At 29.6% G+C, this 18,419-nt stretch overlaps 2 protein-coding genes and 1 long non-coding RNA gene across 3 annotated transcripts in view; all 3 read left to right on the top strand.

Annotated features, from left to right (window-relative positions):
- Positions 1 to 7,954: 7,954 nt before the first annotated feature.
- On the top strand, positions 7,955 to 17,400 carry LOC132719898 (protein phosphatase 1 regulatory subunit 36-like). Its single transcript, XM_060703852.1, has 9 exons — positions 7,955 to 8,318; positions 10,044 to 10,184; positions 10,611 to 10,653; positions 11,314 to 11,396; positions 11,969 to 12,024; positions 12,546 to 12,646; positions 15,245 to 15,267; positions 15,592 to 15,737; positions 16,836 to 17,400. The coding sequence occupies exons 1-9, from the start codon at positions 8,221 to 8,223 to the stop codon at positions 16,901 to 16,903; spliced, it is 759 nt and encodes a 252-aa protein (XP_060559835.1). The 5' UTR covers positions 7,955 to 8,220; the 3' UTR covers positions 16,904 to 17,400.
- LOC132719897 (uncharacterized) lies at positions 12,793 to 15,212 on the top strand. Its single transcript, XR_009624281.1, has 3 exons — positions 12,793 to 12,845; positions 13,276 to 13,350; positions 15,170 to 15,212. It is a non-coding gene; the product is annotated as an uncharacterized LOC132719897 (long non-coding RNA).
- The window catches only part of LOC132719893 (protein phosphatase 1 regulatory subunit 36-like), a 37,170-nt gene continuing 35,677 nt past the window's right edge, over positions 16,927 to 18,419 (top strand). Inside the window, exon 1 of the mRNA XM_060703845.1 lies at positions 16,927 to 16,942. Coding sequence (XP_060559828.1) covers positions 16,927 to 16,942 — 16 coding nt within the window. The remainder of the gene's footprint in view (positions 16,943 to 18,419) is intronic.

Raw genomic sequence — 18,419 nt, 5'->3', positions numbered from 1 at the left:
TTTTGTTGAGTTATAAAAAGACTTATTACATAATTGTATTAAAGGTAACTATATGAAAAATCATCGATAAGGACATCGAATGAGTAAATTACATATATATTGAGAGGATGATGTAACGGTTATTACCAGACTAATATAGTCTCCAAACGCTATATATTGTGAAGCACATTGCTTACACATACTTTATCAAGCATTCATGACATGAGAGAATTGAGATATATAAACTATGAGTATCGTGTTGTTCATCTATTGAGTTACAATTAACAATTGTCCCCTATAGATAGAGCATGCCACTTTGTAGAACAGAGTATATCTATGACAGACTAAAACATAATAGTAGAAAAAACAGACCACTTATCTGAGAGGGCCACATATTACTTTCTTGAGAATGATTTATCAGTTACGAGTATAGGTATGTGTACTTTTTGTGTGAGACTCAGATCGAGATCTATAGAATATTCATTGTTTATCACACACCTTATGTTAGGAGGAAGTGGCTCATTTAGCTTTCAATATTTATAATATGTATAGACGAGAGAAAATTATTAAAATTGTCTCAGGGTAAATACACATGATGCTTAAGTTTAATTGAGATATTAGATAATTGCGAGTTCAAGTCAATTCTTTTTTATTATGCAGCAGTCCCTCATTTCCAAAAAAGTTTATAATGCATTGTATTTCACTCAATAATACATAGCTAGCGTTCACACAAGTTAACAATGAATATGCGATTTTATTCTATATAGTCTAATGTAGATAATGCACTATATTATGTTTAACTTTTATGTAAGAAGTAGTAAATTATAGATGTAAATTCAAAAATACTATAGAGTATAGATGGAATTAAGTTTAGAATTCTACCTAATTGAAATAGGCATTGTTAAAAATGGCATTCCTTCTAATGTATATATGATGCATCGAGTGCAACAGTCTAACACATACAAGCATATAAGAAATACAATATATGATTTGGACGAGATATGTGTATTCTTAAGAAACAACCCACACCACTGTCGTTTAGGTTCATAGTCACACGGGTTAATATAATAATATACTATAATATACGCAAGTGCTCCATTGGTATTTTTTCTTGTAGAAAGACTCTATGAGTATTTTTTGAAAAGATAATCACAACATAATCCATTTCTAATCTTCTTATCGTTCATAAGTTCATTCATTACTAACCATTTTGCAATTTTTATTCCGTCTTCCAAATTATATCACTCTCTACTAATTTCTGATATTAGAGTATAGTATATTGATATATTGTTGCTTATTGGTACAAAATCATTGTTTGTAATATAGTTTCACTTAATGTGGAAAGTGAAGTCTCGTATTACACCACTCCAAGTAGACACATAAATTTAGAGTTACTACAGTAATAAAATTCGTACAATATAAATTTTGATACATATAGTGTTTAATGTAATATATATACTGAATTATTCGCATATATAATTTATATATATTTCTATTGTAAAAAGTGTTCACTGACTGTCGGCGTTGTAATTATTCCTCTTATAAGAATCCCTGCACCCACGTATGTACTTCCATATTTAATCATACAAGACAGTGAAGAAGACATATATAAAACAAAAAAAACAGATAGAAAAAAACGAGATACTACGTGTTACCACATTATTGTAGCATTAAGGTATATTGATTAACATCTACGCATTTCAAAGAGAGCGGTGAGAATTTTTCCGTTAATAAATCAAAAGCAAAATAGTTCATTTATATAAATTAATTAGCGTAGTTTATATCAACAAAAGATGTAAGTTCTGTTACTGCCCTGAGACAGTCAAAGAGCATAAATTGCCAAAATATGAGAAACGATATATTCAATAATGCTTATAAATATAGGCAGATGTAATAAAGCTTGATAACCGCGCTTTTAAGGGACAGTAATCTTCGTCATAAAATGACAAAAGGCATAGAAGGAAAATTTAAATACTAGGAGAGCAGATCATTTTTTGTATCATCTCTTTCGCTTTCTTATTAGTTCATTTTTACTTCTGTCTTCTAAATATTTTGAATATATTCCCTGTATTAATTATTGTCGAGATACTAGAAATAAATGACAACACATGATTGATTGAAAGCGTTAACTATTCAATCATCAATTGCGACATTTTCACAAATCATCATAAGTTACCTATTATTACCATTAATTTTAAAGCGACACGCGCGAGCGCCTAAGTGTTTTGAACTTCTTAATATTTTTATTTCATTATATGTTTTTTGCACTTTTTGAGTATTAAAATATATCTCTCAAGTATCTACTTCAGAAAACCAAGATCTGTTAAAAAAACTATATCATATGTTTATCCATCATTTGATACACTAATTCCAATCGGAGTATAGCAATTAAACTATTTCAATGAACATCAAAACGCGAGCACTGAGTCCTGCCATAGCAAGCACTCAATCGCAGATAATTTCAGTCTAAGTCTGTGTAGTAATGATAACTAAACGAGTCCGATAGGTTTCCCAACTCTTTTGACTTCATATGAATATTGTTCAGGCCGATACCCCCCACCTATTCCCTGCTGTCGTCGTATAGTGTAGACCATAGTGACTATTATTACCGCCTTTAGTATCAAGTAGACCGTCTCATAGCAGATAAAATAATCTTTCACTACAAGGTGAGTATTTATAGATATCGATTATAAGTTGATTACACTCTCTACTTCACAAGATAAAATATTATAATTTCTAAGCATTTGGTGCTATGGTGTATAAATGTCGGAACTTTCAGTCAAGGATTCTCGCCGTGACACTTCATTTGTTTCTTATAAGGCATTAAGTTTATCTTGGTTCTTTATCTAAAACAATCATTAGACATGATTTCATAAACACTATAACTACGATAGTATGCGATATGATATGTATACAGAGTTAGTTATTTTGGATACAATTTCACTCGCACATATATCAAACATTCTGCGATTTCGAGCTTAACTAGTAACATAATGCAGTCCTCTGGAGCGGATATAAGCGGTTTATAAAGTTCATATTGCCACCACTACTAGATCGTCTCATGATACAGACCACGAACCGATGCAATGTTCAAATCTACATAAAATGAAGAATTACACATATGACTCATATCTTGATTTAAAAGTTGTGGAGCAGTAATTTTGTCAGCAAGTAGGAATATTTATTGAGTTTAATTGAAGACGGGTAAATATTATAAGATCTAGTGTTATATGCATTCATTTATTGCCAGTTTAACAAGTTGAACCATGTTGAATAAATTCATATGTCCCTAAAAATATTTCAACAATGTACTTTTATTATATCCGTGATAATATCAGTGATGTCTGAGCACATCTATTTCGCATATTTTAAATCAACTAATACGTGTTATATGGAGAGTAGATAATAATATAACAAGTGTCTCACTTTACCTGGAATCAAAAATGATACATGGTTAATTATAATCTTATGATATTCTGATATAGTTACATACTACACAATCCGTAGTGATGCGAATTTATATTTTACAAGCAATACTCGTACGTTTTATGTAGCAATATACTGAATGTTACGATCAGATACATTCTAAAATGGCCCAGACAATGTAATGTTTGTACACTGATATTGCTTCTCACGCTACACGAGTTATAATTTTACCCTTTGAGATACATGTCTAACTTCATTCTATTTTGAGCTCATCATTCTTTCTACATTCTATCCGTAAATTATTAAGTTTTTTATCTTATATCTTATCATGACATCGAATAGAAATACTGCGAGTAGCGTGTAAAATGACTCATTAAACACATTTCACTATTTATTACAGAATATAACACTTCATTACTTCAGCATCAATTGTGTTCATAAATCCTACTATACTTGTTATAATTACAATTAGACTCATATTAATTTGTAACTGATCATTACGAACAAATCTTAAGAGTCACACGCTGCGCGCGATACATAATCTTAGTCGAGACATAATGAGACAATTAGACTGTGAGACTGGACTCATATTATTATTAACTAACGTGATCAAGAGATCAATAAACGAGACGAGAGATCAGGAAAACGGAGTATAAGGTTTAAAAATGCTGATTGATATTACCTATAATATCGTAAATACTAAAAATAGTTATCTGATGTAATCATTTTATATCACAGTAAATTATTCTATAATTCAACATCTAGACTCAAAATTTCAAGAATGAATTATTGAAGAGTTCAATTAAATCTGAAGACTCGTTGAATTTATTAAATTTATAAAGAAAATCGTCCAATATTACACATATATCACCTAGCGTACTATATATTTCTATCTATATTGATAACAATCTTCACAGAGCATAATTTAAATTATATCAGACACTTATTCACCACCATAGAGAATAGCCTAATGTACACAATACTTATAACATATATTTGTTTTAGCCCTTTATAAAATAGAATAATATGAAATGCAAAGACAGCGTATGTTAGTCTTATAATGAATAATGTAGATAACTAGTGTGTAATTAATTGAATGAGAGTACCGATATTGTTTGCGGACCCGCAATTCATAGGCATAACAGAGACACAGACGTCAGTTAAGTATAAACTCGTACCTCACAGGATCAACTCTTGAATATAGAAATCTAACCAAAGATCACACCAATGAAAGGAAGTTAATATATGACTTTATACAGGAGCGTGAGCAGTGTATTGTAGTAACCTCTTTTATATTTAAACAGGATTGAAAGATAATTTAAATCTTTTTTTTTAAAAGAGCAGCATATAAGAATGATTTTCTATAGATCTAGTAAACCAATGATGTAATGATTATCAGACCTGGAAATAAAAGGGTAATGACCGAGTAAGAATGTGGGTGGGTAAAGTTTATACTTGCCATTCTTTGAGAGTAGATAGCATGTATTATATATATCTAGTAAGCGCGAGATCTGCTAAGCAATATAAGATGTCTTCAATTTATCACTAAATTGTTATGTTGTAGATATTGCATCTTTGTCTGTATGACTTTAAACTGATATATGACCAGTATAGCCGAATGAATAACATAGTAGTTAATAAGAGAATCCGAGATGAAAAGAAGAAACTATACCATATACAACAAATAATCTAGTTCCAGCAGTAGATTGTCTTCATTATTAATTTTGCGACGCGAGAGATTTATGAGCATAGAGAATTAATATGACTGCGAACATCTTAGTAGGTAAGTTATAAGTAGTTAATTGGTTGTATATTATATAGGAGTTAATGGCATGTGTCGGAACATTCTATATTTGAGAGCAGTATTTTGTATTTTAATTGGTATCTATAACATTGTACTTATAATATTCTTACACACTTGTATAAAAGAGAGAGATATACCAATCATTCTCAATGAGACTAGGAATATCGTAATAGTACAAAAAATATATCATTTCACGAGTATATAGGGTTCGCAAGACAATGCGATTACTGTACCTAGATGTGTCCAGACTTATTAATTGGAGGTCAAATATGTGCATATTACTATTATAATAATATGTTTATGTGTCTTCTAGAGTTTGAGCGTGTGAGCTTAGGAAGAAAATTACTTTGTAGAATAATAAGAAGTAATATTGGATACATAAATTAAACACATTATATTTAATATGCAGCTGTACCATTGACATAGACTGTGTACATATTATTATCGTTAGTTGGTTTGTATGGGGGAGGAGCGTTGAGGACCAGTGGATTGATAGATGAACATATATTGTACAAGTTGTATTGGAGGAGTAAGCTCAGAATTTTTATATAGTAAAAACATGTGTTAAGGATTATTTCTTCTAGGTTATAGAGTTAATGAAATCTTAATTAGAGAAATAATATTACGTGTGCTTAATATATAGGCTCATACGCGCTTATGCAAAGTACAGAAGAAAAAAATGGCATACATCATCGCCATTCGAGATCAAAAAGTATTCTTGAATTGCGATTGCAGGCGTTCTGTGCGATACAGAAGAAGTAAAATTATAATATGAGCATAGATAACACTACTTCTACTCATACATTCCCAAACTTGAAATAAGTTTTATGTCAGAACATAAATCTTTGAAGTTTTTATTATGTTGTCTTATTTAAAATCTTTATTATATGTATTATGACCCAAGTTTTCATTTAAAGTGAAAATAACCAAGAGTTTATTTATAAAGGTATGGTTGTTTTTTAATGCTTTCAAATTATCCATGTTATTTATATATGTGACCTTGACATGGTGTATACAGACTATATGTATCTAGGACAACTTTTGAGTATGGCTGTATCAGAAATTAGAATCAAAGTTTTATGGCCTTTTAATTATTGCCTGACAGGTAATGTAACAGTTATTACATCTGAAGAATTATGGAGATGCTCATCTAGTATCTGCTGAGATACTTTAATAATTATATTTTTTCATTTCTTTGAATCATAAATGTCTTATACTAGATAACATTTTGCTGAATAAGCAGTTTCCCATATTGAATACTCAATGTCAAAGAGTGATAGCCCTTGAAAAATATGCACAATTATAATCTTGGTCATTTTGAATGGTCATGCAATGTGTCCTTTTCTGACAGCTTATGCTCTTGTTGAACAATAACTACATACAATAATATAACAAGTTAGCTCATATTTATAGTTTCATATTTTTTGTAGAAAATTTATAATAAAGTAGGTAAAAATGTTTATTAAACTTGTAAATATGAAATGATTTATTGTTTTCAGGGCTAAGTCATCAAAAGTGCGGTAGGAATACATGCACCATATTATAATGAAACACATTATAAATACTGTTGTGTTCAAAAAATGTAGAAAATATAACATTTCTTAGTTTACGAAAACTCATAAGAAATTCAAAATTAAAAAATGATTTGTACTAAATATTGCGATACCAGTACGAAAGTGTAATTTGTTTACTATAATTGAGTCATAATTGCTTAAATACAAGTTCAGAAATGTTTGAAATTGAAATGATAAGTATAGATGGCTACACTAAATAAGAATGTTAATTTTCTACATGTTCACATTGCATGTCACATGATGTATATTTCTACAGAGCATGCAATAGTCTAAATGTTGAAGTTTAGAGTCTGATGATAAAAGCATATATTTAAATTTGAGACAGCACTTGTCTGGTATGTTGTCTGCTTGTTATATACACATAATGTATACTTACATAGATAAATTGATTGCCTGACTGACATTAAGGTATTGTACACTAGTTAATTAATTTGTTATTGTAGAGATAATTAAATTTGTTGACATGAATATTGTCATGATACTACATATATATTGTTTGTATTATTATTGTTACATGATATAATGTAGAGGAGGTGGCCATTTATCTTTTGTCTGATATTCTGAAAATTTTATTGGAATAACTAAAGTATTAGTTTCTGATCTAAAACTGAATTATGCCATTAAGCGGAAAATATGAGTTTGAGAAAAACAACATAGAAATTTTTTATTTTTATGATGCAATAGCTATTGACAATCATGTGTCCATTTCAAAATGTTGTTCTATGGTGTACTGAGTTAAAGTCAGCAAACCTTACAGGAATGTTGGACACCTAGGGGTTTGCTTGTGCATTTATTAAGTATTTGTAGAGTTATGGCCCTTGACTTATATTAAAAATTTTGCAATTTTCAATTTTTGTGGTCTAAGCTCAAGAAGTATTTGACCTAGAGTCATGAAACTTTACAGTAATGTTGGTCAGCATGTGTAGTTGTGCATCTGATGTTTAACTTGTTTTTTTGTTTTCTTTAAAGCATACTTTAGGATATAAAATTGAGATTTGGAATTCTTGCAGATCAATGTTGGGAAAAATCAAGATGTCACAACATTGGAAAAATTGGATGTCATTTTTATGTCCGGATCACTTAGAGGGAGGGGAAGTCATTTAGAATTTCCTTTTGTCTGTCCGTCTGTCATATTTTAAGCCAGTAGACTGACAAAACAGTAGAAGTGAAGGCATCTGTGTGCTATGGAAACATCAATTTTCTAGTTATTGCTCTCTCTTTCCCCAATTACAACAGTCTTGGTAATCCTTAAATGTTAGAAAAAAGGCATGTAATCAAGAAGGTCTAAAGGCTGTTATTTAAGTTGCAAGAACTACAAGTCATGCACTTTTAGTGTATATTTGTTTGCAGAAGTAATTTGACTTAATTGCTTAACATGATTAAGTGTTCTTTAGGGAAATCAAGAGTTTTCTGTTTGGTCAACTCATTACAAATGAAATGAAAGAAAGTTTGTATATTTTTGAGTGTGTAGTGAAGAATTATTATTGGAGGAAAACAAATAAATATTTTAAGAGTTGGGATGGGTTGACAGATGGGTATGTACAAGAGATAGAATGTTATATAAACCTAGATGTTGTAATATGTTGTAAGAATATTGTTGAAGCCATATTTGATATTGGCGATAGTGTGAATGTTGTTTAAAATAATATGTTCATCTTGAACAGCAGTATAAAAACACAGAATCAATAATGTATGACAATGTTACCAAGTTTTTAATCAGATATTAACAAAGTGCATTCACAGACAACTGTTTAAAGGTAAACTCAATTTACATCAGCATGTGACTGCTATACTTACTGAGGTACAACTAATCAAGATTGACATTTAAATTATATATGTGCCATCATATTTGACTTATCAAATATTGAATTGTTACTTCTGAGATAATTGTTAGTAAAGATACAAATAACATAATTAATGCTATCAAAGTAAAATTTACAAGGGATGTCTGGAAAGTTTTGAGACTTACTCTATAAATAAAGAAATCTCAATATTTTGCTTTTATATGACATATTATGACATATATATATATATAATCTTCCATGAATTTAGTTTCAACAATGCGAAACAAGAATTTCATTACATACACATCAATATATTACATAGCACTTTGACTAATAGATATTACATCACTGTCCCTTCATTTCAAAAAATTTCAGTGAAGTCTCTTTAAGCTAAACAATCTTATTACAAACATGGATATAATTTCCCTATAAAATAAATATAAAAAAAACCCAAAGTGCTCTGATCAATGTGTAATCAGTTGTTATGGAAACAGACTAATATATAATACAATAAACCCTGATGAAAAGAAATTACTATAAAAATGATCCTATAAGTCTCACAACTTTCCACATATCCCTGTTAATATGAATATATTTTATTATAAATCTATGATATAAATGTTTATTTTCTATGAATATAAATTCTGTTTTTTGTTGTTGTTTTTTTGTTACTATGTAATTGCTTTGATTTGCTCTTAAAAATAAAAACAATGGGGCAATATAGATTATATATTTGCAAACAGAATATGAATGATTATGCTCTTTACATTGCATAGTGTTGTTTTATGCATTTCTCTCTCTTTGTCACCATAATTATAATTCTTAGACTGTAGAGCGGTTAATAGCAGACAAAATTCCTGCCAGTGTTTTATATGATGATATGATTGGATAGAATCAAATATCAAATTGTTATAGGCTACAAAAAAGTGTGTCTGCCAATTTTTCCCAGAAAATGTTCAGTGACATTTTGTATAAAAATTGTAATTTACAATGATCAAGATATTGTATTTGTTTTTATCCACCTAGTTTCTTAAATGGAGTTGTCAGCATCAATAAGGGATATAAAGGTGAAATTTGAAGCTGGTGACCCAGCAATATAGAGCCTGGTCAGACTGCACAAAGATTAAAGTCTGACCTGACTCTGTACTGATAGCAAAGGCTATTCTCTGAGAATTTTAATATTCTATATGTTTTTGATTGAGGGAGCAAATTTAAGCATACCATGTTATAATGAGATGTGATGACAAATACAATTATTTAAACAAATCTTTGGTTTTTATTTTATATATATTTTAAATATCTAGCATCGCAGTATCAAGAAATCAGTTGGAGAAAATAATAAGTATAATTAACTGTCTCAAATTTTAATCATTCACAAATCTTTGCTGGTAATAATGAATAGCAAAGTAATGTTTAAATACTATATACTAATATTTCTACTAATCAGTATAATAGCTTACTTTGTTTTTATTTCAGTGAACCAAGTCTTTCAGAGAAGCAAGCCTATGCTGATTCACTGGTCAAACTTCAAGCTGCAGAGAAATATTTAGGACGTGCCTACTGTGTTCTTGTGTTAGGACTTGGTTTAGAGGAGCAACATCATATGTCATGTGGAATGTATGTTTGTCTTTCTCTTTGACTTACTTAATCATAGTGGTGTGATTGAACATAAATTTTTAAACTACTGAAAACTTACAATCTAACGAAATGTAAACAAAACAATTACTGTCAAAATGTTTTTATAACTGTATCTTATTGTACTCTGTAAAGAAACTGTAAAACAACATGGAAATGATTGATAATGAAGTGTAATGCATTCACTGTAAAGTTTCATGTCTGCCCTCTTTATAACTTAAAAAGGATCGTTTTTAGTTCTCAACTTCTGCAGCTGCCATAACAGGCCTTTGGTCACAAAATGATCCCATTAAAAATCATTCCATAAAAAGGCAAAGGTGTTTGTAGATAAAAAAAATTGTTTGTTTCTTTCAATTCTGTCTTTTATATTATACTTACAATGTTAGATGTATGATTATCTATTTATAGATCAAGAGTTTCATCAACAGACAAGGACAGGGCTATGTTTGAGGTCAGTAATTAGTCTATTTACAGTTACTGTAGTTTAATATCTTGTTTACTTTTAAGTTTATAGAATTGCTGTAAAAATAACATTTTTTGTTAGTAAGTAAAATACGATGTAAAATATATCATCATTCTGTAAAATGACCATGGTAATTAATATATTCCAAATTTATTTTCATCAAACTGTTGTATGTATTATGTAACAGACATTAAACTGTAATTGTACCAGTTTATCATTTTGACTACCTAATATTCTACTTCTTTTGTTTGCTAATTAATTTATCTTACATAAGATCTGAAGCTTTTACTCTGATTGTTTAAATTGAAATTTATTAACAATATTAAGTAAATATAGCCAGTTTCATGTGATAACAGAAAATTAAGAAAAATTGTACATCCAAGAACAGGAACCTTCCAATATACTCATAGGCTCAAAGTAAACTCATTAGGCCAACTCTTTATTACTTTTTGACAAAGTAATATACTTTTTGACAAAGTAATATAGTTATGCTCCTGTTTAACTTGATTAACGTTAACTTTAATAGCTTTGAAACCAAAACATGTTTAAAAATGGCTTGCAGAATGATCTGGCTCTAAATTGGTACTATAGAATAGTCATAATTGTTGCTATCATTGTAATATTAATATATGTACTCCTTCATTTCAGACTCTGTATTCTTTTTGTACATTTGTGGTATGGATCACATTTAGACGAAAGGATTTTGAAGCTGTTAAAAAAGAAGTGGGAAGGTAAGCATATAATGAAATGGCAAAAAGCAATTTGTTTGATAGGTTTTACAGTTAGAAAAAAAATTTCATTTTGTAATGACAGCTATACTGAATATTCTTAAATGTGTATGCTGACAACAAAAATAAATGATAACTGCTGTACATGCTTTGTACTAAGATAGAATTGCACTGTACTTGGCACTACATATAACTTAAGTAGTGCAGTGTGTGAAATAAAAAACTTTATCGAAAAATGTCAAATGGAAAGATTGGCAGATTAAAGGTTGAAAATACCTGCACATAAAATCATGAATGACAGCATTCTCTATGGAGTGTAACAAGTTTGTTCAATTAAGAATTCATTAAGGGAAATTTTACACTCAGAAGTAGATGAGAAGTTAAAGCATTTTACATTCATAGCGAAGAAGGTTAATAGTTTGTAAATTAGCTTTAACATTAAAACATGATTTTGTGGTGTGCAGAACACACATTATGGTAATATCCACATATCTCTACTACATTAAACAAATGCATTGTGATGTAGGGAAGATTTCTGCCTGTTAAACTAATGAATGTTGTTTTCTTTATTTTAGAATGTTACGATCAGATACATTTAATCCAGCAATAAGGGTTAAGAATGCGCCAGAAGGTAATGTACCAGTAAATCTACTTCATTGACATCATTTCCTAATTAACTATGCACTGAATGTAAATGATGCATACTGAAAGGCTTACATTTAATAGATAGATTAACACTTGATTACATAAGCATCAATTGTTTTAAATCCTTTTATTATTGCAATTTTTTGTATGATGAAAATACTGATGAAGGAATTAACACAGATTGTCTGTTAATTAACATATTGATATCAAGAGCATCTACGTAATATGTAACAATATGTGGAACTTATAAATGTGTGTTCAGTGTTCATATTTACTGGAACTATGATATCTGGTAAATCAATTAATAAGAGATATAAGTAGATCATTTTATTTTATATAAAAGAAATTCCTTAACTATAATTCAACTTACGTACAAGGCTTTCTGAATACATTTAAACTATTCAACACCTGTTATAATCAAATGAAGATATGTTTATATTTGAGAAGCATTATGTAATATATATGCAGTGATGACTTCCCTGTCTCACGTTTTGTAATAACTTTCAGAGAAAGAAACAGAGAAAAAAGAAGAGAAGTCTGGTGAGGGAAAAAAGGAAATTAAAATCGAGAAGAAGATAACACCTGCTGAGTACAGACGACTACAACCCGTGGGTTTAATTTGTAAAAACACTAATTATAAGATTAGAATAACAAAACATGCCATAAACATTTGAGATTTACAATTAGATCATGATCAATGTACCAACTAATTTCTTTCAAATCATGATTTTTACAAAATCGTGCTTTTGTGAATCTGTTTTATTTTTTACGTTTCAGGAAAAGACCAGCTATCAAGTCTATTATACAGTAAGTGAAGTATTATTAATGTGAAAGTTAGATATGGTAATTGGATGACTGTGAGATATAATCAACAAACTTGCACATATTCTTAAATGCTGCAAGTCAGAAAAAAATTCTATCTTTCTTATTTTTTTTCCCATTGAATAAATTATGAAACAATACATCCCACACTAGAGTAATCTACCAAACATTCATTAGGATGATTTTGTTCACAATTACACATTTTTTCTAGAATAACAAGAACTCCAAAGGAGTAACAATTGTGATTGTTTAAGGTTCATTATTTGATAGATTTTTATTAGTGACTTGAAGTATGTCATTTTATATGTTTAGATCCATAGCATCAACACCATTGTTTATTTTATGTTCTCATAACATATTTAATACCATCTTTATGATATGTAGAGATTTATTTTGCATATATTTGTTTTTTCAGTCAGAGATCACCTGCTATTGTAGCAATACTGCCCTCCCCTAAAGAAGAAGCTCACTGGTTGTTCAAGACACGCAAGTAAGAAATTCCTTCTGATCTCTGACATTCAGCCTATTTTAGCTCGACTATAAGAAGTATATGGAGAGCTGTCCTACTCGCCCCGGGGTCCACGTCCAGATTTCAGATTAAAGTTTTGGTGCAGTAAAATATTTTTCACTATAAGTTTTTAAGTTATCAACATTAAACTTGAAATATATGTTCCTCATCATCAACCACATCTTATGTGATAAGGTTCATAACTTTAGCTAGCACCAATATTTTCAGATTATCTCCCCTTGAACTTAGAATTTTCCTTAAAAAATACTATTTTTTACTGTTACTTCTTTATTTCTTAAGGGAAAAACTTCATACTTTAAATATATGTTCCTTATCATCAACCACATCTTATGTGACAAAGTTCATAACTCTAGCACCAATATTTTTAGATTTATCTCCCAATGAACTTAGAATTTTCCTTAAAAAATATTATTTTTTACTGTTACTTATTTATTTTTTAAGGGATCAACTCCATACTTCAAATATATGTACCTTATCATTAACCACATGTTATGTGACAAGGTTCATAACTCTAGCACCAATATTGCAAGAACTATCTCCCCCATAAACTTAGATTTTTTTACTAGAAAAAAAATATTTTTTACTATAACTTTTTAGTTTAAAGGTATTTACCTCAAACTTCAAATACTTACTAGTATTCCTTATCATCAATTACATTTTATGTGACAAGGTTCATAACTCTTGAAGCAATTTTATTTTTTGAAACAGATTATCTTTAACAAATATTATAACTCTTTGAACTTAGGATATTCTTTAAGAAATATTATAACTTCTTCTAGCATGACTTTTCCAGAATTATTCCCCTTGATCTTGGAATTCATGTTAACAATGTTATTTTTTTCCCTATAACTTAATACATAATTATACATAATTGATTTCTTTTCATAGTTTTGTCCTCCTTACTGCGTCCAGTATTTTATTAGTCGAGCTCCCGCTGTCTCCTGTGACAGCTCTTGTTGTATCATAACTAATGTTTTTAGTGTAAGATTTGTTTTCACTTTAAAAAATTGCAAGTTGGAAATTTACAGATGTTTCCAGTAACCACATTTACCCTGAAGTTGACATCATTGACAAATGGAGTTGCATGATGTATATAGGGATCACTTCTCCGTCGTCTGTCCGTCCGTCTGTCTGTCCCTCCGTCCGTCACAAAAACTTGTCCGACTACTCCTCATAAACTACTGGTGCAATTTCATCCAAACTTTACAGGAATGATCAGTACCAAGTCTAGTTGTGCATATTGTCAGCATTTTCCGGTTCAATGATTTTTGTCAGAGTTATGGCCCTTTAATAATTTTTAATTTTAAAGTTTGTCCGGACTACTTCTCTTATACCACTAATGCAATTTCAATTGAAACTTTACAGGATTGATCTGTAGCTCAAGTTCTTGCGCATATTGCACAGGTTTTCTGGTTGAATAATTTTTGGCCTAGTTATGGCCCTTTGATAAAAAGGGTTTTTTTTTCTGTGTGTTTTCAGATACGCAAAAGCTTGTCCGGACTACTCCTCATAAACTACTGGTGCAATTTTATCCAAACTTTACAGGAATGATCAGCACTAAGTCTAGTTGTGCACTGTCCGTCTGTCTGTCACAAAATTTGTCCCAACATGAAATTGGCCATCATGAGGCGACACATGTGATTACTGATCGCTCTTGTTCAGTCAAGTGAACAGTTGAATTTTTATGTTTTATAGTTGGGATTCTACTACATTAACCTCTTTGTTGTCGCTTTTTATAGTAAAGTTTATGAACAATAAGCTATATTATAAATATTTTCAGCTTACTTGGTAAAATGGATATGAGAAAGACAAAGAAGACAGTGAAGATGATGATGATCAAACAAAACAATCTTTTGTCATTGACAAAAGAAATTTTAAGTATGTCACTTGATTTATCTACAATTATACACTACTCTTACTTTTCAGTGTAGTTTCGTTTAAGTGATGATAAAACATCAAAAAGAAATCATTTTTTTTGCCAATTATATAAACTTAAATTAAATTGAGGCTCTGATATTAAATAATGATAATAATAAGATATTATTTATTCACACATTTAAATGTTAGATATGTAAGATTTGTAAGTATAAATTTATAAAGCTTAAACTGTAAGGAATAAATTAAGTCATAGAGACTGCATGTTAAAGTTTGATGAGTTGTTATATTTAGATATTTAATGAATGGAGACTTTATGTTGATTAGAATTGGTATATTGGGCGACTCCCTTAGTCAGTATAACCCAGTGACATTGTCACCAATGGGAGCAGAAAATGAGGATGAGGACAATGAGGGTGAAGATGGGGAACAGAAACAGGCTGATGATAATACTGCCGATAAACCTCAAACTGGTAATTTATCCTTGGTGTCCTTATTGAAAATATTATAAATTATGATATTTTACTGTGTAATCATTATGATGTCAAGAATGAGCAATCTGTTATTGTCAATGCTCTAATCGGAAGTAAATACTGTTGTTGTTAATTTGTATGAAGATGAGAAGTGTACCAAGAACCTAAGATATGTTGGTTAATTGTTTACATTTTAAACACAAAGTCCTCAGAGGTGAGCTTTTGTTATAAACCATTGTAATCCATAATTTAATTTAACTCATCCTTAAGCAATATGTTGACATTTACCAAACTTCACGGGACTAGATAATAATCCCTTAGTTGGAACGCTACAAAAGTTGCATAAATGGTTATAGTTTGATGCCTAAAAAGCTCATATGGTAAAAAATGGAACAGAATATGCTTACTTTCAAAATCTTTTCTCAAAAATCCTTAGCTTAGATATATGACATAACATTATCTAATGGTGTTCTTGATCATGCCCCTAAGAGTCAAAATTGTTCCTGTCCTAGAGGTTACTTTAATTAACAAAGATAAATATAGGAAAATGCATTTAAATTCGCTTGTGGGAAACTGCATAGTCTACTGCAAGATATTTGGCAACATTGCTTAGTTGGCAGCTATAAAAGATTTATAAATCATGGGCCTTAAATCAAACCTTGCCTATTTATGACCTTTTCCTAGCAGTAGATCTCATGTGTGCGATCTCGGCCAATATTGTCACTCTCTAGTGTATAGTAGTGAAAGAACATCATACAAATAAGGACTAATGTTAGAAATTTGGAAATAATATGACAACACAAAACAATAATTCACAGTCCAAAATATTTTTACATATTTGAAACTATGGAATATTTAGAAAAAACCAATCTAGAGATATACTAAATAATGAAAAATGTCATGATAGAGCTACATTACACTTCCCTTTAGTACTAAGCAAATGCATATGTTGGTTGTGAAGAAAAACCTTTCAAGCATAAAAAAAACGAAAAAAAAAACATTGATTATTCAATTATTTTAATCTTTTCAATGTACATTTTTGTACTAATGCAAAATAGTATAAATGTTTATTATGTTATTTCTTGATATCATTTACAGACAGAGGTATGAGTCGTACACAGACAGCAGTGTCTGAGGCAGTCACAGATGCTTTTACTGAGGACTGAGATTTGTTTATATTTGTCTCAAAATGGAGAAAAAGAACTGTAAAATATTAAAAAACATTCCAAGCTATAAGTGATATATTATAAAAAGGTTTTAAGTATCCGTCCTATATTGTATTGTTGTCTGTGATAAAATTATTTCACTTGTTGCATTTAAGCTATTTCTTGATTTCCTTTTGTACATTATAATTTACATTGAACTCTGTTAGGTTGTAGATATTACCTCAAAAAATAACAAATCTACCTTTGTAGACAATAAAGTTGTTACGTTTTTTGCCTTTATTGATAAGACTTTGTATGTCACTATTCAAAATGCACTGTAGTACATATATTTTGAATTACTTAACCAAATTTCAATAAAACTTGATTTAATAGATAGTTCACAGTTGATGCATATTGAATATAGTGATATTTTTTTCTTTGTATGAAATATTTTATACAGATCTTTCCTGGTGAAATGTAAAAGCCAACAAGCCAAATATCTGTTCCACAAATAAAGAACAAGATAATCGTTTTGCATAACATGGTGTTGCCAAGGAAATTATCTTATTGGCGAGCACTTGTTACCTGATGATGATTGTTATCTATATGTTAGGACATGATTTGTTGCCAATCAAATAATTATGAACATTAACTAACGAGTTTTCAGCAGGAAATTTATCTGCAACAACTTAGATACTGGATAAAAGTTTTGGTATACATTATATATTTTAGAACTATGCTGTTGTTGTAAAATGTCAGTGGCCAAATTTCACAATTTATATTATTATAATTATTGAGTTTTGTTCCAATAAAACTAAAAATAATATGTTGTTTTCTTTTTAATCTACTTTCATTAATTAATTTATTTATTTAATTCCATCAATTCCATCAAAACATGCAAATTAAAACTACTATACACAACGTAAAAAATACATTGCCACTCATGATGGATTTTAAGAGACTTATATTAACATTTTACCTTACATTAAACATTTTACTGAAAAACTATTTACATATTGCCAAAGTTAAGAAGCAGACCCCATTCATAACATTAATATGATATTATAATTATGAAAATGGCACTACTAAATGCTAGGAAAAAAACGCTAAAATGGAAATCAACCCGATTCGAAGAATCTATTTTCTTAGGGGTTATTACAGAATACAATTAACAATTAGAAAAGAATTACTTTATTTCGAAAGATAAAAATATCGTCTGAAATTAAAATCAACTAAATAATATCTTGCATGTTATTGAAGGACAGGGCCGTACTATAAATGATTTGTTTCTAATATCATCAAAGTGCTGTTGAAACTAGCACGAGTTTCAGTTTCAATTATATGAGATGTTATTTAATGTCCATATGCAGTGATTGTGACATAAAAATAAGCTTTACTTCCTTAAAGCTACATGCCTCCAGATGAGTCGAAATATTTCAATAAAATCAAACTTGAGAAAATGCACTAAGGTGTAAGGAAAAGTAAAAGTTTCAATATAAAAGTAATATTTTACATATTATATGCGATAAATTACTGA

This window comes from Ruditapes philippinarum, unplaced genomic scaffold (genome assembly GCF_026571515.1).
Source record: "Ruditapes philippinarum isolate M1 unplaced genomic scaffold, ASM2657151v2 ctg2933_1_1_1_1, whole genome shotgun sequence".
In the NCBI taxonomy this organism is placed as follows: Eukaryota; Metazoa; Mollusca; class Bivalvia; order Venerida; family Veneridae; genus Ruditapes; species Ruditapes philippinarum.
The sequence above is the reverse complement of the archived record's forward strand: the minus strand, read 5'-3'. Positions and strand labels throughout refer to the sequence as shown.

Coding starts and splice junctions, on each gene's coding strand:
- LOC132719898 (XM_060703852.1), top strand. CDS start 8,221: ATGAAAGAAAGTTTGTATATTTTTGAGTGTGTAGTGAAGAATTATTAT. Junction 11,397..11,968: donor GTTAAAAAAGAAGTGGGAAG/GTAAGCATATAA, acceptor TCTTTATTTTAG/AATGTTACGATCAGATACAT. Junction 15,738..16,835: donor TGCCGATAAACCTCAAACTG/GTAATTTATCCT, acceptor TATCATTTACAG/ACAGAGGTATGAGTCGTACA.